Here is a 27863-nt window from a genome sequence, read left to right on the forward strand (position 1 = left end):
CTGAATGGTGTATAAAGTAGTAATTAACTAATGAGCTACGAGTAGGTAAGAAAATATATATTCCGAATGTAGGTACGTTAAATGTAATAAAACATTTTTTCTTTTTCATATAATTTATTTTTTTATTTTGTTAGAATTAAGGCTTTAATTACAAAGATTATTAGCCTGTTATGATATAATGGGATGTTACAGTGTGTGAAAGGATAATTAAACATTGTACGTATCTAAGTTTGATATTTTGTCAGTTTGTTTAAGAGATAAAGAAGTATGAAAAATGTCCAAAGTTAAATCATTATTTTCTTCTCGCTCGCGTGCCTAACAAAAAAATTTGTTAATTTGTCTGTGATTTTTTCAGGGCATTATTGAGTTGAAATTTTCAAAAAATGCATTTTCTGTTAAGTTTTAGAGCATTTGTTGATACATTTTGGGTATTTAAATTTAGGCCTTTAATTATAATTAAGCATGTATGCGAATTAATCAATATATATACTGGGATTTTATTTTTCGGAAATTTTATTAAATGAGATTCCGTTGAAGAAGCGAAAAAATGCCATTGATGATACTCTAAAATAGACAATTAACAGAAAGAAAGAATAAAAAATCGCCTGACACTTGTAAAGTTGTTATCAGATATCATATAATATGCTTTTCTTCTTGGAGGGATACATAATTATTTTCTATAAATAGGATATTGATTATACGGAGTGTATATGTACAGTGATATTAACTTGATGAGATTGCTAATACTTCCTAGTTACCTGATAGGAATATGAAAAACCAAAACGACAATATATTTGAATATAATAATTAAGGTTAGGAAATGCTTTATAGAAAGCATAGTTGCAGTAATATATTATTCTATATTATTATGTACCTACATGATTAATGTTATAAAATTTTCTTTGTATGATTTTTATTTTTTTACATTCATAATAAGGTTTAATAATTCTTATAACGGTTATAACTATGTACCTATTATGTTGTTAGGTTTTATTAAAATTACATATAATCATAAGCCATAACCTATATTATTTACAATAAGTTGAATAAGGAAAAATCATACAACAACATAAGCGTGACTTAGATATTTAGACTCTATGAATTATACTTTATGACTATACCTTATGTTAAAGATAATATTATTAATTATAATAGTTGGTAAATATAATATATATCTACAGTATAGTGCACGAGCTATATAAAACTTTGTATACTTTTATAATTAATAAAATTGATCTTATATTGTGTACTAGTTGACATTTTAATTTAATTTTCATGTTTTACATAAAGTTTATAATTATTATAATAGCCAATAGATACTTAATTATATACTATAGGTCAATATAATATTAATGTTATATTATTAATATTTATCATACTTCATAGGATTATAGTAATACTATTAGTTAAAATTGTGCCTTTTTATGTGAATACTTGTCAACAAATATATCTTTACTTATGGAATTATGCCTACATATTGGTTGGTGACTGTGCAGATAAATACTTATTTTGAAATGTTATAATTAAATAAGAAAAATACTTCATTGTTAACAGTTAAAATTATTACTATGATTATTATTTAATTATTTTGGGGTAATAATATATTATTTAAGGACTAAGAAACAAATTAAAATTTTCATGAAAATATCTTTAACACGATAAATAGTATCTACATTAAGACTAAAAAAATTAATTCACTTTATACGTATCCACAAATCAGTTAATTGTTAAAAATAATCAATACTCTTCTGAAATTTTATAGATAGATGCTTAACCATTATTGTTTTATTTATATTTTTGCTTTTATGATATTGATCAAAATTGTAATATGACATATTTTAATCAATATTAAAAAAGGTAAAAGCATTAACTGAAAAGTGAAGAATTAATACAATTTTATTATTTCTGTCTTTATTATTTGTATTACACATTGTTATAAAAAAATTATTTAATAGTTTAATAAGATATAATTAACCACTGGTCATATTTTTAATTTTAAAGCACAAATTTTATGAATAATGAATTTGGTACATAACTGTTGATGAAAATGAACAATGTTATAATAAAAATTAAATGTTACTGTAATTTTAAATAAAATTTAATACTCGATACACTAGTATTATATGTATATGCAATAAGTAATCACGAATTAAAAATTCAGTTAATATAATTCTATCATATAAAATAATATTATTATTATTATTATATATTACATGAAAAATATACCTATGTACCTACTAAGTAAATAATATACTTGGTATAATACAAAAAAATATTAATTTATTAATATTTAACTAACCTTGATACACTAATATGTTTATAAAGTATGTTATGCATTTTAGGTAAATTATATAAATTATAACAAAATATATACCTATAGTCTAATTTTTATTAAACAAATTTAAAATAAGTTTATTGACGAGAATATTGAAACTACTTGTAATACTTTAGCGATTTGTTCCACGATACCTAAATATAGGATTAAAACTTCAATGACTTAATGTTATTATAACTTCTTTTGCGATTCACAAGATTTTTTTACTACAGAGATCCTAATAAAAACTTATGTACTGCCTACTCTACAACAACTTTAAATACTGAATAAACTCAAAACTCAAAACATTGTTTTAAATTTTAAATTTTGAGCCGAATGTATTGGTCTTATGATATTTTATGTATTTAGATTACAGTAATAATTTTTTTTATATTGTTATTTTTTAGAGCTGAACATTTTTAATACGGCTAAAAAATATAAATCTAAATCATAATATTCACGTATTACAAATATCTAAATATTATCTAGTGGTTTAAAATTATATTTAATTTACAATATCGTAATTATAGGTTAGGTACACTGGCTTTCGGCGGAAATGCAAGCACATTTTTATACAGTTCAGTCAAAGTATAATTTAAATCAGATCGGCCAAGTACAACTTAACGGCTCATAACTGTAGGGGTTGCTCTTGCAACATCATCGGTAGTTGCACTGAATACTGATTTGTGAAAATTATTGAGTAATCAATTGGACCAGATTGATAGATTAATCTATTTATTTATTTGCGGTAATGATTTTTGATTTTAATTTCAACTCCAATGTGAAACATGGAATCAAAGAATTGATGCGATCCGATCCTATATCTAATACGCGAATAATAATATAATGCAAATGAGTATACAATAAACTGTTCAAAACTGTATAAAGCTTAACAAATAAGGTATTTACATGTTATGATCTAGGTACTACAATATGTAAATTAGATAATAAAATATAAATATTAAAGATCGATTTTCAAAAGTATTTATATTTTATGTCAAAACATTTTATAGTAAGTTAATATAATTGTTTTAGTATTTGTTATTTAAGTGAACATGATTTTAAATTTATTTCATTAAATCAATCAAATACTCGTACCTATATTCATAATAATTCTTAAAGTTGAAATGACTTTCTGCATTAATTATATAAAAATTAATAAGTAGGTAAATACATCGTGTCAGATTTTATTTTTAGTAATAAAATTATCGAGAGCATAAAAATATTTAGGTCAAAAAGCATTTTAATTTATGATTAATGATATACAACTATACAGTATACAGGTTTATAAATCAGTTAAATATATATATATATATTATTTTTAAACTATAAGACTTTTATTTATTTTATACTATGTAATCATAAAAATAATTTTGATTCAAAATAATAATAATAATTTTTTTTTAATAATTCAAAGTTATTTAAAAAAATTTAATTTTTACGAATACATATCTAACATTAAACATATAATGTGCGATAAATAATTTATTATGTTCATGAGAAAATGTTTAAGCGGTTAAAAGGTGAAAAAGTTGGATTTTTCCAGTAGTGATAATTTGTTAATGGTATTTAATCACGCTTGAATAATAATACAACAGATACACGAATTTATAGTAACACAAAATTATATATATATAATAAATGCATTTAAATATTTCCCAGTTGTTTTTGTTTAATACGTGTACAAATAACGTTTCGTATTCTCATAATCGTAAATTATGATATATATATATTATTTTAAGAAAACATTGAACTTGTGAAAATATGAAATTTGAATAATTTTTGTTATATTATTAGTTATAGTATCGGTTATTAAATTTAAAATTAAGTATAAAAATTATAAAAATATTTTTTAACATTATAAGATATAATGAAGAAAAAGACTGCATATATTAGTAAAAAAATAATTAAATAATAATATTTAACTTGGATTTACTCTAATAAATGTAACTGTAATAGCAAAATTTTTTACCTGCTGTTATAATTAATTAATTCGATAATATTTTACATTAGGCGCTTCGAATAACGATGACAGGAAATTAACATTTACGTAACTAGCACCTAAAAATATTTTTAAAAATGTTGTAACTACTTTAATATTTCAATAGTTTTTAATTATTTTATTTAGATCCTATATTAAAACTGTTTATGTTTTTCAAATAGCTTGTATAATATTAATGTCGGATTTTATGAATATTTAAAAATTGTAAATAATATAATAATAACTAATTTACCTAATATATAAAAGTAGTAGGGTAAGTTTTTTATTATATTTTTATAAAAAATAAATCATACAAATATTTAAAAATGATAAAATTAAATTTGAGTGTTATTCTCATATTTTTTAAAGTATTTTATATAATCTTAAAATTTTCAAATTTTGAGCACAAATTTAAAATTATATGCAATTAGAATAACTATACTATTCTTTGACATCAATTATAACTCTAGACAAACTAAAAAATATTTGTTTTTTCGTGAGCTCCCCTTTAAATTCAAAATTTTAAAAATTGGCTTCGAAGTGTACATTCTTAAGTATAGAATTACCTGTACCAACTTTCAGAACCTAGAGTACGACAGATTTGGCTGTGAATCGCTTACACACACACACACATACAAACATTGCTTTTTATTAGTATTCAATAAAGATAATCAATAATTTAATAAAAATAAAAATACATACATATAAATAGAACAAAAAGAGTTAAATATTTTGAATATTTAATTATGTCTATTAATTGCCAATATGAATATTCGGTTCTAATTTCAATTCTTTATAGATAGATATTCATTTTTGAGTAAAGTACAAAAAAAAATTTAAGAAAAAATATTAGTTTTTCTCAATATATATATTTTTTTTTTTTTTTTATTACTTTTTTGTGATTATTTCACAAATATTGTACATTTTTTACTTTTAACTCCAACCATAACAAATATACGTATAGATTCAATCTGCTACAAGTAACTACCTTCAAAATAAAAGAAGTTAAACATTGTTTCTACTGTAATGTTATACAATTTTTTTTTAATAATTAGACAAATTATGACTTAATATTACGCAAAAATAAACGAAAATTGGAAATATAGATGTGATATTTTGATTGAATATTTATTATTTTGTGATACTTGAAGAACAATATAGGGATGATTTTTATCTAGTTTTTTATTTGCAGCGAAATTTAGCCATCTTTTATAGGAAAGTGGATCCTTAAAAATATCCACAGCAATCAATTATTTGAGGATAGACACTAGTACACTACTGTAATCTATTATGCGATGGATATATGATTTAAAAATATATACCCCATAAGAATTTTATGATAAATTAAAAATTTCAGAGTATATTAAAAATATTAAACTATAATTTATTATATTTAATTATATTTAATATTATATAAGTTTAGATACTAAAGAATATAATTATTAATTATTAATTATTTTATTAAGTTAACGTTGATATATTCATAGAGTAAATATCAAACATCAAAATAAATAAATTAAAATGTGTTTTCATAAGTTACATAAGTATCATAATGACTTGTGAAAAAGGTCACTAAGTTTCCTAATAGATCACTGAAACTACCGAATAATTATAATAAAACAAAGCGGTTTTCAACATAATCGACCGAGCATGATAGAAGGAAATTATCGCTACTTCGCTAGTACGTAATTTAAGTTCCCTCACTCACTTATCCCCTGACAATTTAAATGGAAAATTCAAAATTATAATAATTAACTTTTCCATCGTTCCTTTAAATATAAGCAATAAGAACCAAGGGATAATTAATAAACTTTTTATTTAATGCTACAACACAACCATATTATCAAATTTCTTTGAAATTAAAATATTTCCAACAATGGATATTCTGAATTGAATGATACAATATGTAAAAAGAATAATATTGTCTATTAATATGTTATATTACAATATACGACACTCAATTTTTACAGAAATACAGATAGATCCAAGTATCAATAATTAAATATGTTTATATTTATAAAACTATAATTTTAGAAAATAAGGCAGTTTTTTTCATATTTAAAAATTGTCTTTAGAAACATTATAATTGATAAATTCATTAAAATCAATGGTTTGTGATAAATATTAATTATAACATTGTAAAAAAAATATTACTTTTAAATAATAAAATTATTTTCATACTAAATTTATAGTTAAAAATATATTTTTTTATTATAAGATTTAATGTATTGGAATTTGATATTTTTTCATAATTTTAATTATTAGATTAAGTTAAATACATTATTTTTCCCAGTATTATCTCATGATAATTATGGGATGAAAAACTACAAATATTTACATACTATCATCTATTTATATGAATGGAAATACCCTATTATCCCTACAACAGGTTGGAGAACTCATAAAACATTAGATGATTATTAAATTATTTGAATATTTGTCTATTAACCATTGGTGTAATGATTTTAAATATCAATATTTTTAACAACGAAATTCAACTCTTTAGTAAGAATTTAAAAATATAGAATGAAAATTCAAAAAAAAAAGAAAACTTGAAAATTGGTAAAATATTAATGAATACAAAATAAAATAAAAATAGAATAATTAATAATCTTATCTTATATACTTGTACTTTGATTAAAAAATAAAAATTCAACTTAAAATGCTTGTAAATTATAAGATTATTCAAGTTCTCATAAAGATTTATTATTTTAAAGTTATTAAATCTATACACTGAATATTTTAGGTAATAAAATGTACAATAGGTAGTAGGTACTTCCTACTAAAGAAATGAGGTACTTCTAAAGAAATGAATCCTTTTTTTTAATGTGATTTATTTGTGCATGCTATTACCATTAAAAATTAAATAAATTGAATCGATAGATAAAGTTATTAAATAATTGTATTTACTTAATTTAAAATAAAATTAAAACCCATAGAACAAAGGACGATCACTTATGTTTACGATTAACATAAAACTTTCGTGGTAGTCACGAATAATCATAAAATATAAACCTAACCGTTGTACATATATAGACGATAACTGTATAAAGAATAGTGGTGCTGTTTTAGCAAGTGAATAAATAAAGTGAGTCGAACAGGTGGAATGAATAGAAAGAACAAAATAATTCAGGCTAAAGAGCAAGAAGCATGCAAAATATAAACTGTAACCTGTCAGATAAGTCTTAAACTTGTTTATGATTAATGCAATATAGGTTTTCGTCTAGAACATGTATACTATGTACTCGTAAGTATGTACTATATCTAATTCAACCTACTCCTAGCTTGTAAGTACTACTCACAAACACAAAACAAGGGTCATATACACAATTTTATTATTTATATGAACACAATATATTTAGAGATATTATTAATATCTTAAGTATAAAGAATGATAGTGTAACATAATATAATTGAAGTTAATTAATCGATAATATATAATTGGAAGTATTGAAAATTATTAACTTTATTTATAAATCGTAAATACATAAATAAAATATAATTTTTATTTAGTATTTTATTTCAAATAAAGGAAAAAAAAAAGTATTTTATTTAAGATTATAAGAATAAAAAGAAGTTTATTAAGAATCAAAAAATTGATAGTAGTTTTAACAGTTGTGAAAAATATAAAAATGATTAAAATGTAAAACCTGTGAGCATTTAAAATTTTCTAGAATACAAATTTCAAATTGTTTAAAATAATAATAGGGTTTATTGTAAAAATTACCATTTTATATTCATTTATATAGTAGTCCTGGGTATATAATATATAATATTATATTGACACTATAACCGACAATAGGTATTAATTTCAGCATTCTCATGAGGATACTAAACCATGAATAATAATCATAATTTATACATGAATATACGTTTATATTAATAATATAAAGAAAAATGAACGATGGTTGATATGATCAATGGAAATATATATATATATATATACGATATATTACTATCAATTTTAAAAATGATTCTGTTTATATTTTATATAATTATAACTAATTAATATTTATTAATATATAAATAAACGTTATAATTAATAAACTTAATTTTTAACAATTCAAGATAAAACTTACCTCAACCCCAAACAGATATTTATTCATTTTTTATTCTTATATCTTTGCTGTTTATGATTTAAGTGTTGATAATGATAAGTACTTTCTGAAACACACATAAAACATAAAATAAAAATAAATTATCTATATAAAATTACGTACTTATTACCTACTTTAGACTATTTATTATAATTACTTAAACATAATATTATATACAAATAATTTAAGTGGTGTACGTTTGTAAATAATAATAATTTACAGATGAATTATAAAAACGTAAAATCTCTTAGTCTTTAATACATTTAACAGTTTCAGCATATATGATAATATGTGATATTTTATAAATAATTTATATGTATGTATAAATTAAGTGCTTTACATAATGCACCTAATCAAAAAATATGTTAAAAACAAATAAAATTAGATAAGAATACAAACATTTTTTTATTATTATTATTGAGAGATTATTTAATAACTATTATACAAATATGATATATGTATTATATATATATATATTATCTATTTAAAATTCTTATAAATTATAACTTTACATCGAATAAATGAAAAATGTCTGTAATTCACTTCATACATAAGAACATATTTTAGCTGGATTAACTTGGATTAAAATGGCGTTTCGAGTAATGAAAATGGGTATCTAAATACATATTTTGAAAATATTTTAAATTTTTATCTTTTTCAGTATAAAAATGTACAAAAGATAATTAATTTATTTTTAAATAGCAACGTTAATTTTTCACTGAAATTTGAGACTTTTTGGTTTCTAAATATAAGTTTAAAACACCTTATATCCCCGTTGTGTCTGTCCACGATGCCGTTAGTTACCAGTATATAGTTGCGATTGTTGATATTAAGATATTTATTTATTGTCAGTAGTTACTGTACTTTGTTAGATAAATGAAATTGAAGTTTATTGCATTATATTAAAACACGTTAAAAAATCTGGAATTAGCATGCTTGTAGAGAGAGCTTTTCTAACTTATTTTAAAACAATATTTTGTAAAAAAAAATATATTTATATAAACAAAGTTCACAAAGTTAAATTCATTTTAAATTAACAAATAATATATTTTTAACGGTATTTAATCATGTTTATACTATCCCCAAGATTTTCTCAATATAATTAATTTTTACTACTACACACATAAGACATAAATAAATTTAAAATTAGTTAATTTTTATTAATTTTAATGCTTATAATTAATTAAAATGATTTTTTATCTCATTTCTCAAATATGAATGTATAATATTAGAGTAAATAACAAAGACAAAGAAAACGAATTAAAAGTTAAAACTGAATATTCGTTTATTCGTAAATTTCAATTTACACTAAATTTATCAATCAATTTAATCATGTATGAAAACTTTTTGTGGAAAAAAGAATATTCAAATCTTTAAAATATATCTGCTTTACTATTTAAGAAAAGTAAGTTAAATTGTGATTGTGAATCTAAAAAGAATAACAAATTTAAAATTTTCTTAAAATATGTATTTTAGTAATATGTTTTACATTCCATACCTCATTTAAATTCAAGGTTATCCAGACGAAACATTTAGTTTTGTACACCTCTTAGCATGAGCAATGAACATACTATATTTATATTATTATATTTTTATTTATATTTATACTTTGAGGGCAATAAATTTAATATTTATGATAAAACTGGTTTATACATATTATATGAACATGTTTGAGAAAGGAAGCTTTTTTTGCCAATCTTTCAGCTGTTTATGAATCGTTCTTTGTTGAAATAATAAACTATACAAATAATCCAAGAATACCCCTACCATGCAAAATCACAAAAAAATTAACTTTATTTTTATCCTATAGTGAAATGTAGAAAGTTTCTTCAAATATACCAATAGCGCCCTTTTACTAGTGAATTTTTCCAGTGTACTCCACTGATAAAACTATTTTTAAATATTTAGTTTTGTTTTGTATTGAAAATTGTTATGAGGTAATTTTATTTTTTTAATATGTATATATTTTTAGTCGTTATTATTGGAGATTGGTTTAATAGTCAAAACTAAATTCTATTAATTTTTATACCAAACGTTTAAGTTTTACTATAAAATCGAAAAAGCAAAAAAAAGGTTATCAACTCCCCCCTCTTGGTTAAAATCCTAGCTATGCCCATGTTATAGAACTACAGAATTACTTATCAATGAACACGTTTATACGTCTATTGTAGTAAAATGGTTAAGCCCATGGAATTTTTAAGTTTAATATCCCATCACTTTAAAAAATGAATACTATTAATTACTTAATTACGCGTATTGCATCCAATAATAATCACAGAATATATACCTAAGTGATTTAAATATACGATCATAAATCTTTATAAAAACATTTCACTTATAAATATTTACAATTGAATACGTTTTGAACTTTTTATTTCAAATCAACATGCAATTCTAGAATATATAATATAAATGCTAATACAATTTAAAAAACGAAATAAACTAATAAATCAAAATATCTATTTTCCCACTATACATTAAATTGTTGCATCAATGAAGTAGGTAGACTAAATAAAGGATTTTTTATATTAAGTTATACAGAGATTTTAATAATTCATTCGAAAATATCTATTTACGTTTTTTCTTCTTATTTAAAGTTGATACTATGATAATGTAAATATTAAAATGTGCACTTATAATTTTTATAAAAGTTAAAATTATAACATTTACGATTTACTCTAATAAAAACTTAAAAGTGCATATTACAATTGTATCAATTATTATTTTATCGTAAATGATAAATATAATGCATTTTACTTGGACATTTGGGGAATCATTTTTTTATTTGATGCATTAAATATAAGCATACTTTTATACATTTTTTTTTTATGAGTCAACAATCAAAAACAATAGCTTAGTTGTTAAATATTAGTTATTCATCCAAATCTACTTCAATACTGGTTAAATATACAATTACGGTAAAATTTACAAGTAATTTTTGACAATAAATAAATACTAATTATTCTAACTATTTGAAATAGTATAGAAGGTCAATAAATAAATACTAATCATTCTAACTATTTGAAATAGTATAGAAGATCTAATTAATTAAATATCAATAAAGCAATATATTATAAGCACAATAATATTTGTACATTATAATTATACACCCAAAATATAGTATGGATTATAATAATATAATTATAATATAACAATATACCATAAACTAATAATTACAACAATTGCATTTATGATAATTAATGGTATTTAACAACAGTTTTGAAGGACAAAATAGTGGCCATAGAAATGTTATTCGTAATAAGTATAAGTAATAATATAATATATCTCAAATATAAACCAATAGTTGATAACTCTTGTCATAGTTTTCCACTGTTAGTAGATACGTACTTAATGGAAAATACTTCTAGGAAAACCTATGTCAAAAAAGTACAAACTATACTAATTTACATAAAAAACAGTAAGATAAAACAATTACTTTGAATGAAGCGAAATAATTTTTTCTCTTGACTATAATAAAGTATTTACCATAGTCAGTAGTCACCTACTTATACGTAAAATTAGTGTGTTCATCAACAATTATTAGATTGAGCAGAAAAAAACATTTACTATCCACAAAACAGAAAATGTAATTTTCCAAAGCTTTAACTGGCATCTAAAATTAAAATTTCTGTGCATGCGAGATAAAAACTTATTTTTATGTATAACAGTATTTTATCAGATTAGAATAACAGAAATAAATAAACTTTTTAAAAACAACTTAATTACCTAATTTTTTTAATTATATTTTTTGAGACCATAATGAAATAATTAGTTTGTGGTTGTAGACTAAATTAAAATGGCAAGGTTAAACTAGCTAAAATATGTAAAACTATCTTTGGTTTAAAAATGAGTTGAATGTGAATTTTATTGGATGAATAATAATTGAAAGTCGTACAGTGTTGACCAAAATAAAATATAGATTCTAAATTGAAATAGACTTAACAAGAATTGAATAGTACCTATCCACTATATTAAAGTTTCTACGACTATACTATATATGCTACGTTGAATATTACATAATCACTCCGTATCCATTTTCTTTGTAATTTACAAAGAAAACCATTATATTCAAGTATTCAATTTATCATTAAGTATACACTATATATAACAATATTTTCCAGATTTTATCAGATTTTGAGTGATGACAGTAGATGCGTATTGGTTTTAAAATGGTGTATTGATAACTTTTCACATAAAAATATAAAATAGCAATAATTATTTCCACAATATATCTATTAGTCATTTCCAAGTAATTTAAAATGACTTATTCTGTCTTAATATTTTATAAGTCAAGTATAATTATCAAAATGTTTAAATATATTTGAAGTTTGCCTGAATAAAACATTCAAGTTCGAATAAAAAATTGTTGTTTTCATTTTATTAAATTGAAAATATTAATTTCAAAAACAAGAACATTTTATGTAATGCTAATAAAAAATAATAAAATTATGTAATATTTTTTTTATACATAGATATTGCACATACATCAAAATAAGTGAAATAATCATTTAGATATTGTAGATTGTGTACATTACACATACTATGCAATATCAAATATGCATATATAATATACCTACGTCATGTTTATAATATAGGTATCTAGGCATGCAGACATATTCAACTTAAAATGAATACGTTTTCTTACAACGTCTTGTTTGCGTGATCATTAATCTACAAATGTGCACACGATATCGTATATGACACGCAAGACGTTACAATTTCAAATAACATGAGAAGTATTATACATTTTAACTATTAGTTATAATAAATAGTAGATATAGAGATTCAATTAGAGCATCATAGTATAAACATTTTGTAATTGTTACAAATTGTTGCACATTATACAAAACACTGTCGCCTAATAAATTATAAAGGCTTTGTGTCTTTATATTATTTATTAAAATAGGTATGTTGTCATAATAATTATAAGTTATAACTTATAACCATTAAAATATTATATAGTATACACATCTACACATGTCATGAATAATTAATATTTATTGTGGAAAATAAATTTAAGTAATATAAGTATATTTATTTTTTTTAAATCTAGTTTTTAATTTAACCTTTTTACTGCTAAGGACGTACTATTGTGTTCCTTTATGTATAGCATTCAATATGCAGGTTGTTACTTTAGTGATTACACCGAAAATGTACAAAAATATAATTAATTCAAAGGTATAAAAATCATTTTTCTATGTTTATTGTGGTAGCAATGAAGTAGAATTTAACTTATATTTATTTTAGTGGATCACTAAATTGATGCTATCGCGTAATTTTCATGTTATCTGATACTGGTTTACTGTTTTAGTAATAACAATTTATAAATAATGAATATCTATTTTTTATTGTTTGAATTGTGAATTACAACTTCTATAGTTCCAATAATAGCAATATTCAGTTTCAATAACAAAATAATAATAATAATAATAATAAATAATAAGCCTAGGCTAGGTTGCCTAGTTTGAAAACCCCGGGTCGTATAAACTTTTAACTTATAATTTAAGTCAATATGCATGTAAATATTATTTATTTATTTTGACTTCAAAATATGGTTCAATTTAACTAAATTAGTAATTTAAGATCAAGAAAAAAAAAACCTAAAATTAAGTCAGTAGAGCCGTAGAGGTGAGTATATTAGAAAAAAAAACTTAGCAGTGAAAATATATATTATACAATAATATATTGGTATAAACTGTATAGATTGTATAATGCTGTGTTGCTTTAGAAGATGTTATTGCTTTAAAGAACTTTTATTATTTATTACCAACTTTATATCATGAAAATAATTTAATCATCGTGAACTTGAAATTAATAGACATATTTATATGATGCTTGTTTGATGAAGTCTTTTCCAAGATAACTATCGTGAAATTCCAAAAAAAATTGAATTATTACTTAAATTTGACTATTTTTCAGTTTATTTATTAGTTTATTATTAATATTTAAGCCAAATAAAGCGGAACTGCGGAACCTAATGTTTTCAATTTAAATAAATATTAAGCATGAAAATATTTTTCACTTTTCAATATGATCTTTCTTCTACTTTAACGTGAAATAACGTGTAATTCAATACTAGCCGTATATTATTAAATGCAAAATATAATAATATTGTCTTATCTATAACTTAAATTTTGATAACGGTGGAATATTTATCAGAATAAATAACTTTACTTTCTCGAGTTTAAGATGATTAGATGATTAATTATTAAGTACGTATCAATAATGTGGGATGTTATATTACAACCGTTATTAAAAATAAAAATGAATAAAAATTTTCAAATTTTTCGGATAAGAGTTGTTATTACCGAGAATGAAATCAGTTTTTCAGCGCATCTGCGCATCACTGTCGTAGTGTCGTGTAGAACGGAACAACAAAACGAAATACGTTCTAATGTTTTTCAGATCGCAGAATTGAAAACTAATAATTGTTCTACAATCACGCACCGATCGAACAAACGACGGACAGGCGTTCAACCGACACGCACACTAACTAACCGCGTGGCGATTATTTCGACACTAAACCAAAACAGAACAACCGTTCAACGTTCAACTATATATTATTATTATCAGTGAGTAGTAAGTGATGAGCGGCGGGTGAGCCACTCTACGATGGTAATACCCTACTACCAAAGTGATTGCGTGACTGACTACGTCTACGCGAGTAAAGTTGTGATAGCGACTAGGCAAAAATCACGCGAAACCGGTTGGTATTATAACGGACGTGCGACGGTTGCACTGCAGTACGATATTACGTCAAACGAACGGTTTGTTCCACTAGCTGAGGCAATACTAAACAGGTCTAATAATAATATAATATACGATATGCGTGACGCATAAAATTATTAATGGTTATTAATTTTATTTGTGTTTCAGTGATCAACAAACAACAATAACTATTTTTTTAAATTTTAATATATAAATGATAAACAATATATCTGTTGAATATAATATATAAATGATAAACAATATATCTGTTGAATATTTTTTTTGAATTTTAGTGATTTTGGAATCTTTTGTTATTTGATTTTATATCCTCTACTAAAAATAAATAAAAGGAGATTGCAAAAATTGAATCCATAAGTAGTAATATGCATGAATATAATTTAGGTGTTGTGGTTTTATAATCAGTGAACATGGGTAAACTACAGGTACAGTGAATAAATAGTAAATATTAAATAGTAGGTATAAATATGCTCTGCAGACCAGTGGAGTTTTTATGATTTTCTAAAGTGGGGTATACGACGTATACGTACTACGTAGGGAAATAGATAATTTCTCCGAGAGGGAAAGATATTTATGTTTAAATTTAAACAAAAATCACAATAAATGTTTGTGAGGGATTGTAGGGGACTGAGGTCTTGAACAGTCAAACACTAAATAATACTATAAGTTGATAACAACCGTCTGAATGGATAGTAGTGACTACTGACTAAGGTGTTATGCTGGATAAAATTAAAATAATTAGTGTTGGTCAAAGATATCGATAATTTGATAAAATAACGATATCGTGAGTATTTTCTCAATAATTGCGTAATCGATATTTAAAAACAATTATTGAAAATATCGCTTTATTAAAATACGAATAAAGTTGACTGATTTAAATTTATAAATACGCTTTTATTATTTTTATCTACTAGATAATAAATTATGGCATATTGTGATATATTTCAAAGCAACGTTGATGGGAAAACCGCTTGAAGAAGAAAATTCGTAAACTGAAAAATATATATTTCTATTATTTTCATAGGTACTTAATTTTCTACATTTTTATAATTTTACATATTTTAAGTTAATACGTAATAATTAATAATTAATATACATATAATTATAAATATATGTAAATCGATATTTTTTCGAAATCGTGACACGATGTCGGAAAAATAAAAACAATATCGATAATTAAAAATGTATCGTTAGTCTTAAAAATAATACAACAATAAATTATAAAAATAACTAGTTTTTAGGGTTTTAGTTTAATTATTATCTGTTTTCTATTGTATTATTGGAATTATTTAGAATGTTGGATGAGCAAATATACTTATGTATTACAAATTACAATATTAGTTAGGTATAGTATAATTACATATCTAAAAATACACACCCTCGTCTTGTAATATATTTTGAATTTTTGATGCGTTATAAATTTGTAACATAGAATCCATTATCCAAATATACTAAATACGTCGTTGAATATTCAAATATTGTATGATATTTATTATTTACTAGGTACAGATCCACTAGCTATTGCCTTAAAATAGCTATCAAACGCTTATTATTAGAATTTAGAAGCATAGTTTCAGCTGGATGGCTATTGAAAATAATGATGTTTGACGATATTTTACTACAGGAAAATTTTGAATCATAATAAATTAGTAGTAAGCAGTGTATGGATGCGGACATCAATCAAAATACTTTCAAATGTTTAATATTTCAATATTATGATAAATTTTCGATAATTTATATATATTAATATATTCGACAAATATATAAAACATTATACCTAAATCAGTAAAATATATAAGACCAGAGAAAACTATCTCAAATGTCAATTCCCCCTCCCCTGTAAATACACCACTGGAGCAGATATATTTATATATATTATGTATTTGAGCATATTATTTACGAATAATCCTCTGTAACGTACTCTGAAAAGTTTATCATTTTACCTAATAAAATTTGATGATGTTATAGTATTTTTTGGTGGAATTCGGCAATATATAATACATTTTTTTTTATCTATAGTGTCTAAAAATATAGTGGGTTATAATATAGTGGGTGGTGAATAATTTTAATCTTCAAAATAATGTAAAAAAAAAAAAAATGAAAAATATATACCACTAAAGTACCCTATTTTAGAATACAAATATTTTAAAGGATAGGTAATATTACTAATAAATATTAATAAAAAGATGTAAAGTGCACTCAAAAATAATTTTCAACTATTCAAAAATAACGTTAAAATAATGTGTAGTAAAAATAAAGCTAAAAACATGGGAGCAAAATGATAAAATTTGCACCTTCGACCATCAGTCAACTTGACAACGCATATTCCCATTAGAATTGCGTGCAGACTGCAGTTACAAGTTACAATATCAAAATTAATAATTATCAACTGACTTGAGGCACACGCTTATTCGAACGTGTCTATAGGGGGAAAACTGCAAAGACTGGTGTACTAGAACTTCGTCATGCTATACGACTAATTTATAAAAGTTTTACTTGGATTTTACAAACCTACATAGCACATTATGTGCAAAATCAAAAAATTCAAATCACTGTTGTATAATATGATGTATATTGAATGCGTTCATTCCTACAAGGAACCAGTGAACACTTTAGAATTTGGATTACTGCAGATTAACAGGTTTATCTTAATCTAGGAGTCAGGATTTCTCCTTGGAAAACTGACGGTTAGAAGTGATGGGACATGTAAATATAGGTATTTAAACACTTAAAATTTACTTTACACTATTCGTACACTGCATGCATAATTGTTTCACCGGTATTTCGCCACATTAAATGAGCACTATACTGTCTATACTACAAAAACTTGTATCATTGTAAATCGTTAAAAAACTATATTTTTTGAGCCAAATTGCTACAATAATAATTAATAAGTTATTACGCGGGTCGGGAGTGTGAAATAATAATATGCACGTCCGAACACCAAGACTTAGACTTCCCGTACTAGGACCTATAGAACTTTAAAATATGTAGGAATAGCTGGTGTGTGTAATAACTTCAACAGTAGTGGTCGGGATCGTCGGACAAGTAATGTCGAGCTATGTAATGCGTGTTGTGTAATGTGTGAATGTATAAAAAATGATTACACAGGTTCTAAATAAACTTAAAGGTTGTTGTTTAATAAAAAAACGATTTTGAGTATTACTCAATACAGAAAAATCACAGCAGTATAAATGTATAAAATAATAATTCAATGTTTGTAATATAAAAAATAAGTAATAACACAATTAATGGAACTGATAAAAATAAAATTTACGGCCCTTTTCACCCAACAACATGAAAATGGACAATAATAATTTAAAATATAAAAAGTAATTAATAATAATAATAATAATAATATATAACAAATTAAATAAATCCAATAATAATACTTAATTATATGCTGCCTGTTGGCACAACCAACAATAAAATAATAATTAAATGTATAACAACTCACAATTTTGTCGGTGCCTGCTAGCCAGCTGCTACCCGTTTCTATATAATAAGTTCACACGCACACAATACGCAAGAGTTTACAATAATATAAAAAGCCACGGCGTTTCGTGCCCACGATTTATAATAAATGATAGATAAATAAATAGGTAGATGTGACGATTAGCGCATACAAAACCAATAGTATATATTAGTATAATATATTATGTCATGATTAATGACCAACAAAATAAAAAATATCGCGGTTGTCCGAACATAAGTATACAGAATACGAATACCAGAGTTAGAATATCTATACCGTGGTCGTCGACAAATAACAGAGAAGTTCTAAGTTTCTGGTTCACAAATATATAATATGTGTGGCAGACGCTAACGGTTAACCACGATATTTTCCGTTGGTCAGTTTCACGGTTAAAGATGGCTGATGAATCGTAAATCGTAATCAGTTCTAGAAAAACGATCATCCACTCTTCACGACCGTTTGTAGGCTGTTCAACTCTGCGCTTCGACAGAATAACGCTGGAACGATTTCCCAAGAAACTATGTGCGTGCAAGAACTCCGCAAACGTATAAAGGTAAGGTGCACATCAGGTGTATATTTTTCACAGATACCTATTATTGTAAGACCATACAGATGGTTATTTCATATTTGTATATTATGTACAGTGTACGTCTCTGTGCCTAATGTATTGAATTTATTACATTCATACATTACACACTATAATATGTATATAATGCAATTATATATAGGTTCGTAGATCCAAATAAAAGTCGTAAAACTTCGGTAGAATAATCGCGTTATATACTTATATGTATGTGCCGTATGACGATTTTTAATAGAATATAATAAAATGTTGGTGACTTTTTTTATATCTTACATGTCGTGCGGTATTCATACTATTGAAAATACGCTTGTCGTAAATTGTTGTACAGACTGTATAAATTAAATATTAAAAAAAAAAAAAAATTATCCTGTACATGAATAGGTACCGCGTATACGCGATACTAGATTTACAGCAGTATTATTAGGTATAGGGTATGAATCCGGCGGGGCGAAAGATAAAAGCATTAGCGTTAAACGATCGACGCAAAAACAAAACATTTACGTCAAAATGTCATTTATATAATAAATCTATTAATATATTATGTATAGACGCGGTGGTTACCATCACGTAGTTTTAATCCAGATACTTAAAAGCCTACATCACCTATTATACGCCTTGTCTATATCTGCATGGTTAACAAATACCATATTACAGTAGTAAATATATATATATATATAAGCCACTCTATAGCTGCAGTTGACAGATGGTAATATTTTGCTATTCGGCTTCGTACTTATGAGTTATTTTGAGCTGTTAAAAATAACAAATGATATCAATGAGATGCATTTAATTATTTAAGAAAAATAATGTATTCCATTTTCTCTCTACAATAATGCGTACATATTATATTGCGTTTTATGAGGCATAACTTTATACGCATAAGTAGATATAATAACAAAATATCTAGATTATATGACAGTCGGTATCATAAAGTATTTTATAAACAACAATAACATTTATAATAAACGGTTTTAAAACCGTAGTATGCATGGAAAAGTAGATAATATTTAAATTTAAATTTTCGCTAATAATTTTGCTTATCATGTACATTATAAGTTATGATCCATAAATGTACAAACAAACCAGATACAGGAGTAAGAATTTATTACAAAGTATATCGATTAGAATATCGACACTCTAACAAAATAAACATTAATTTTGTTTAATGCCAGTAAACGGTCATATTTTTTTTTTTTTTATAAGTATATTATTTTTTTAAATTATCACTGCGATAAAAAAAAAATACATTAAATGTTAATTCAGTCTGAAAATGGTCATTCAATTATTCTAAATACATTTTAGTTGCCAAAAGCTTGAATGATAAACATGTATAGTGATGACATTTATGTTTTTGAACGTCAATATTTATAATTTATTAATTTTATGTTATTTTTTTCAATTTTTACTATTATTAGTACTTATATTAAATATTTATATTTAAAATGTTCACCATTACATTTTCTAAATGTAGTGCATATAAATTATACGCATACCTATCATTATTTCGAGAAAACATTTATTAAAGTGTAACTCGTTATCATTAAAATAATTTATGTGCAATATAGGTGTATATAGGCGTATATATAGTATTAATATAAAATACGCAAGAAAGTAAATCGATATTTCTACATCAACTGTCAAGTATAAACAACACAATTATTTTCATGATTATTATAATTCAGTAGGTATTTGATTATTTTAAAATTGTTTACATTGACAAAACTTTAATAATAATTAGTCTATACTCTATAGATTAATACACATATAAATTATTATTAGATTAATTAAATTTTCAAGGTAAAAATGTACTAAAAAAACAATAAAAAATTGATTTTATTACTTATACATATATACAGATATGCTGCAGATATCTAGGCATGAAAAATTAGTAAACAACATAAATATTCTAGTTTCTTGGATATTCATGGCTGAATAAGATTTCAATAATTCATCGACAGTAAATTTTGTATTGGACCTATTATTAAAATAAATATTTTGACGTTTTAAGTATTGATTTAATTTCAGTAAGAATTTATGATCGAATTATTTTAAAATATTTTCAACGTACCTTCCTATTTATAAAAATGGTTGAATAAATAATTTAATAAACTTAATTTTATTTTAAATTCTATAAACAAGAATAAAATAAAGATTAAATTGATTATCTAATGCCTACTTATAGTCATTTGAAGAACTGAAAAATAATATACTATATTTTAATCACCTAATAAATATTGTGTTATTTATAAATAATAAATGTTTAGTACATTCTAGTTATTAAAAATATACCTATTTAAAATATTTAATATTTGAAATGATAAAATATATATTTATTGTTATGTATATTTACGTATGTTTTGTATAATGTATATTATTATTAAGCCTTAATGTCATATACACAAAGTGATTTTTAAATTATTTATGTTTTTTGTACTACTTAAAGAGTGTTTTATGGTGATATAAATTTCTATTTTTCTAGTGAGAACCACCCTTATTTTACTCTAAACTATAAAATGGATAACTTTAAAATGTTAATATAAGAATTTAACTCAACATTTGAATGAGTAGGTTTTTCAGTTATTCAAATATTTACATTAAAAATAAAAATCTTAAAAATGGTTTTACAAAAATATAAAATAAAAATAATATTGAATTTAGTGTTTATTATACTTGGACTAATTTTACAAATAAATAATCTTGATACAGATTAATATTAATTAATAAAATGTTCAAATCACCATAGCTGGCATAATCCTCGTATATTCTAATCCTATTTTGATGGGGTTACACCAACCGTTATAATTTTGATTTTAATACGTAAAAATGTTCGGAAAATCTATTCGCTGAATAATTTATAATCTATAATATAAAATGTAGTAGGGTTGTCATTTGAGAAATCGAATAAACAACTTGTATTTTCACAAAATATTTTTTAAGAGTTAAGTGAAGTAAAAATATCTTAAAAATTTGAAAATAATATGGTTTTAAGATATATTTAAAAATTCTAAAAATCAGATTTTGAATTATTGCAATATTGAAAAAAAGGAAGTGAGCATGCTTTGTGAATCACCTTGTATAATACAATACAATTATTCCTATTGATTTCGATTTTATAAGTCACTGTAAGTCAGTTATTTGACTTAGTCTATTTACTATCATTCGTTAATAGTATAATACATTATTATCTTTATAATTGGTAAAAATGCGTTTAAAATACATTTTGTAGAATAATAAGTAATAATTGTGTTATTACTTAGTGAACATAGATAATTATAATTATGATGGTAATAAATAATAACAACATTATTAATGAGTTGACAATTAAATCTGTGATAAATGAACGGTTTAATAAGTAACGTGGGTCACGAAAAGGGTTAAACTATATAATAATATATAGTATAGTGCACCCATAATAATAGCCGTGTTTTGATGATGGGTTGTCGTGTTGTGGTGGTAATATTAACGGTTCGTCGCCAAGGCGTCTATTGTGTAATATTTATCCACTATAGTGCTCACAGATATAGCCGAGCAATGCACGGCTCCAATGATAGGATAGGAGGGTATAACTTATAAAACGATGAAATTCGATCGGTAATGTTTTGTTTGTTTATTGTGTTCCCTTCGCACCAAACACTATATATAAGGCGATTAACCAAGCATACTTACGACCCTTTTATCTTTTAATTACGTATTTATTTAAATTCTGATTTTTAATAACATTTATTTAAAATATTATGCATTTTCAAAAAATTAAATTTTTTACACTATTCTTGAAGAATCATGTGCCGATTATATCGACTTTTTTTTCAAATTATATTTTTCCTTTTTTACTGTAAATTGTTACTTGATAATTTTTTTTTTTTAATTTTAACGCGTTAATCAAAATTTGAACAAGTACTTAGTTTTTAAGTATTAAAAAAATTCGAATTACATAAAGATGTATAAAATATGATACAACTAATGTACCTATGTATATAACTATTATAATTCTGACTGTAACAAATTGTGTGGACGGCATACGTAGTGTAATGACAGCGTCAAACGTTAGTGGCACTGTAGAACGTGAACAAAAACTTGAAACGGCGCAGAGGTAAAGCGGCTCACTTCAACATTGCGGTGATGCACCGAGAAATGGTTTCAGACGCCTATACTTCACAATGCGCCCATTTTATGACGTCATCAATCTCGTTCGATTTCACACGTACTTATCGATTTCAAGCACACTGCCACTGTCGTTTAACGTTATTTAGGAATCGCACTCTTTTCGCATGTTTTTGTGCGCATAATTTATTGTTATACGGTTATATTATTTCATAGTATACTAAATAATAATTAATGGTAATGATCTTTTTATATCGCGCACGACATTCTATACGTACGCATGGTGATGCCCGGACGGGCAGAATGAACGTTAGAATTTCACGGGAACTAAGCGAACATAATTTTATTGTATAGTTAATGTATCACAAGGCCAAGTAATAGTGTATTTCATTTAAATATTCAAGGTTTTTACTAAATTAAAAAAATTGCTTAAGTACCAACATTACTTTAAAGTATCAAAAACAAAAATTAGGTTTCGATTGGGATATAAGTGTATTACGTATGTATGTTATGTACCTGTATAGGTGGAATAGATGCTAAATTAGTGGAAATAATGTGTGCCAATACGTTGCTCTGATTTTTTTATTACATAAATACAAAACTAAATTAACAACATTGTAGATAATAAACTACAATTTAATCTAACGAACCTTTTATAATTGTTAATAATAATTAAATTTAAATTGTATATAAATTATAAAAAAAATTAGCCTTTTTTTACATTTTTTAACAGTTATTTTCAACACTCAAAATCTGTCTATTAAATAATTAAGTATGATGAAAATAAGATATACCAGTATTCCACAAAAATGTAACATAATGTATTAAATGATACAATATAATTTTATAATAACGAATGACATTTATTGGACGTACCTAAATCTTGAGGATTAAGATTTTCGGCACACCGGAATGTTTGTATACTTTATATAGCCTAGATCCTAGTCAATATTATAGCCATGCCTAAAATATTAGTACTCAAAATAAAATATATAAGTACATGTTGGCTTTCGTGGTTTCATAGTTAGCAAATAGAAAATAAAATAAATAAGGAGGAGCTAATTATATGTAGGCACTAAGTATTTATCACATGAATATTTTTTTGAAATGCTTAATATTACAAACTTTTCTGTTGCCTTATCAAAAATTCCCGAGAATTCTTTTTGAGGATTATTCCTTCCCGAAAATTCTAAGGAGTGCTATAATTCTACATAAAACTTATGTAAATGCAACGTGCTCTTATATTATACAAGGACCCACCTACGAACTGCAGAAAATTTTGATTGAATTTCAATATCGACGTGATTATAATTGTAGATAATATTATATTACACAATAATATACTGATAGGTACTACGGGGATTGTTGGCTTTTTAATAATGATTGTATAAATAATATAACACCAAAAAAAAAATTTAAAACTACAGAAAAAATAAATTTTAATTGAATTTAAAAATCATAACCTTTAAAAAAAATTTAAATCACTCACCATTGATTACCACCAGGTAACTGCTACCTATTAACAAGTTGTGTGCCCAAATATGAAATTGTGTTTAATATTTATTTTGGTTACATGAATGGTCTGGTAATTTTTTCATGAATCTCTTTTTTTTTGTAAATCCTTAATTATAAAATTAAGTTCATTAATATTACTTTTATTAGGTATTATATATTACGGCAAGGTTTCAAAAACAATCATAATTTATTGCTATTAATAAAAATAAAAATAAAATTCAGTAAACGTGATGAATAAATTAAAATAAGTACTATATAAATAACATAAGTTAATTTATTCATTTTAAATAATTAATCTATAAAAAATCATAATGGAAGTAATACAATAATTAAATAATATGTAAAAACATATTTTTTTAATTATTGCAAATAAAAAAGAAATAAATCAGGAATTTTGTATTGAGTCACGAGTTTTATCCGGGGAATAATAAGTTTATCGTCAGAATATGAAAATCGGTATTTAATTTTTTAAATGCGCAAATTGGAAATTAGTGCATGGATGCAAAAACTTTCAGGTCTCTGTGATTATTCTTTTATCAATTATAAAAAAAAAAAATTATCACGATAATAAAAATCATGCATATTCTGTAAAAACGAATTTGACCATAGAAAAGCTAATAGTGAATAAATAGCTAAATTTTAAAATAATGATGTCCTATAATCTCGGAGAAGGTAGAATAAATAAGACAATAAAATAATTGTTCTATTTTAATTTTTCTTATCGATTAGGTACTTAAGTTTTATTTGTAGAATCATTCTGTACATATTTTCTAAAATATACGCTACGCAACTGTCATAATAAGTCATTGACTTATGATTATAAACTATAATATTATAATGCTATTAAATATTTTAATTTTATTTATTGTGTCTAGTGAGATTAATCAATTTGAAAATCATAGATATAAAGGCTCTACATTGTAGGCTATGTGTTGTCATTGTAATAATGTTATTGTTCTCGGCGCAAACTATATTTAAAATAATACGTGAAAGTGATTTTGAAATCATAGCGGTCATTGACACCGCCACGATGCTTTGCTAAAAACCGACGACGCATATTATCTTTGCACTAATATATTATTATAATATCACTATTCACTATAGTTAATTAAAATTTGTTAAAATTATAAAAATTTAGAGATTACGAATATTTTTTAGAAATTTTTTTTAAAAATCTTTAATTTTTTAGTAAAATATAATTAGTACACGTAAATTTATTTTTTCTAATAACTTTTTCAACCGACTGATTAGTGAAAAGATAGTTAATTTGGTAAATTTGTTATTAGTTTTAGTTCATCTGTCTACGCTAGAATTCATGATGTAATATTAATTTCTCTTTTAAATTTTTCTAGTGTAAATATTAAATAATATAGAAAAATATAATACAATTACAATATAAATTTCTTACTCATTTTCTTATAGAATTCTAATGTTAAGTAAGCTACAGAAACAAATTAATCATGTAACTAAACAAAAAACATTTGAACAAATTTCTTAAATTTTAGTTGATAATACAATAAAATCTTATCCTTTGATTTTTCTTAGAAGATTTCATTTTATCATGTTTGTTTTATTAGTATTATAGTTATTAATTATTAATAATCTCAATTATTTTAAAATATGCTGGGACGTTTTTACTTTTGATATACAAATTACCAACGAGATTTATTGTTCTACTAAAAAAGATATTGTAATTGAAAATTAAAGCAATTTGTCTACTAAAAAGTTTCTCTATTTAAATGAAAAAAATAACATTGTACTATTAATACATTTATTTTTCCGCTTAGAACCTATAATTAATGTTAAAAAAAGATTTTACGTAAGTTACAGTAAATAGATGATTTAAAAAAAAAGGTTATTATTATTAAAACTAGTAATCACAGGGTATAACATAAAGTATATATCCCAGATCCAATTATGTTACTGTGATTGTTTAAAATAATTATGCGAAAGACCCACGAAATTAGCATTTATAATTTATATTATGAATAAAAAATGAATAAAAAAGACTATATACTAAATCATATTAAATAAAAAAAGCTAATGATCAACTTTTGATAAGATTTAACTTTAATGTGTAATCTTAATTTTTTTTATGCTTATACATTGTAGCCATAGGTATTTATTAATATTCCATATTTACGATTATTTTTATGTATAGGAAATTTTAATATTCTGCAAAATAATTTAAATTTTTAGTGATCAATTAATAAATGTTAATAAGAGCCTATTTAAATAACTTTTTATTGTTGATGAAATGTAATAATGATGATGTGTATTTCTATTTGTTAAAATATTTGAAAATTTTTCTATAAATTAAATAATTTTTGTATATATAATAACAATGTTTAGTTCAGTAAATTGATATGTTGATATGTTGTATTAGACACATAATTATTACATTTTTATACATTTTTATCCATCTATTTTATCAATTTTAATTTGGTCACTGGGTACATTACCTGAAAAATCTAATATTTTTCTATATAAATCACTTAAATTGGGCTTCATATATAATTAAAGATATTCATATCCTTAATATATGAAATATATAACATGGTTAAAGATTATTGATTATCTAAATTATATATATTTATGTTATAAATTACTTATTATTTACTAATCTATTATATCTCTACAAGAACTTTAAAATACGTAATAATATGTATTATAATACTTAATGTCTATTAAATTATCATAATTTTTCTTACCAGTAAACATGAATATGGTTCTGTTCAATCGAAATATTTAAGACTCAGGTATTCAGCAAGAAGAAAATATTTATTCTTGTACTTTTTTGTTTAAAAAAAAATTGAATGAAAATCTAAAACAAAAAAGTTAGCATATTACACAATTATTTATTATAGCTTATAATTTTTAAGTAGGCGTACATATTATATAGTTTGTAGATAAATATTTTTTTTAAGTTTCTAAATGAGTACCTATATATTATATTATACGTGTATAAGTGCATATAATATTTTGTTTTAAAGTTAGTACAAATATTAATTTGTACAATATAATTTTAAAGTTTTTAACCTTCTAATAATTATAACATAGGCTAAGATACT

General features: G+C 23.5%; 1 protein-coding gene across 4 annotated transcripts in view; it reads right to left on the minus strand.

The window, feature by feature from the left end:
- The window catches only part of LOC112594352 (glucose transporter type 1-like), a 54800-nt gene extending 27183 nt beyond the window's left edge, over window positions 1–27617 (minus strand). Inside the window, exons 1-2 of one of the 4 annotated variants that reach the window (XM_025339101.1) lie at window positions 24767–24782; window positions 8375–8459 (exon numbers count right to left, since the gene is read on the minus strand). In XM_025339101.1, the coding sequence (XP_025194886.1) occupies window positions 8375–8401 (27 nt within the window). In that variant the 5' untranslated portion in view covers window positions 8402–8459; window positions 24767–24782. Of the gene's footprint in view, window positions 1–8374; window positions 8461–14700; window positions 14924–24766; window positions 24783–27503 lie in introns of those variants that run through there. The other 3 variants (XM_025339100.1, XM_025339099.1, XM_025339091.1) reach the window with 3 other exon arrangements.
- Between the last annotated feature and the right edge of the window lie 246 nt (window positions 27618–27863).

This window comes from Melanaphis sacchari, unplaced genomic scaffold (genome assembly GCF_002803265.2).
Source record: "Melanaphis sacchari strain LSU unplaced genomic scaffold, SCAv2.0 Contig22_pilon_pilon, whole genome shotgun sequence".
Classification (NCBI taxonomy): Eukaryota; Metazoa; Arthropoda; class Insecta; order Hemiptera; family Aphididae; genus Melanaphis; species Melanaphis sacchari.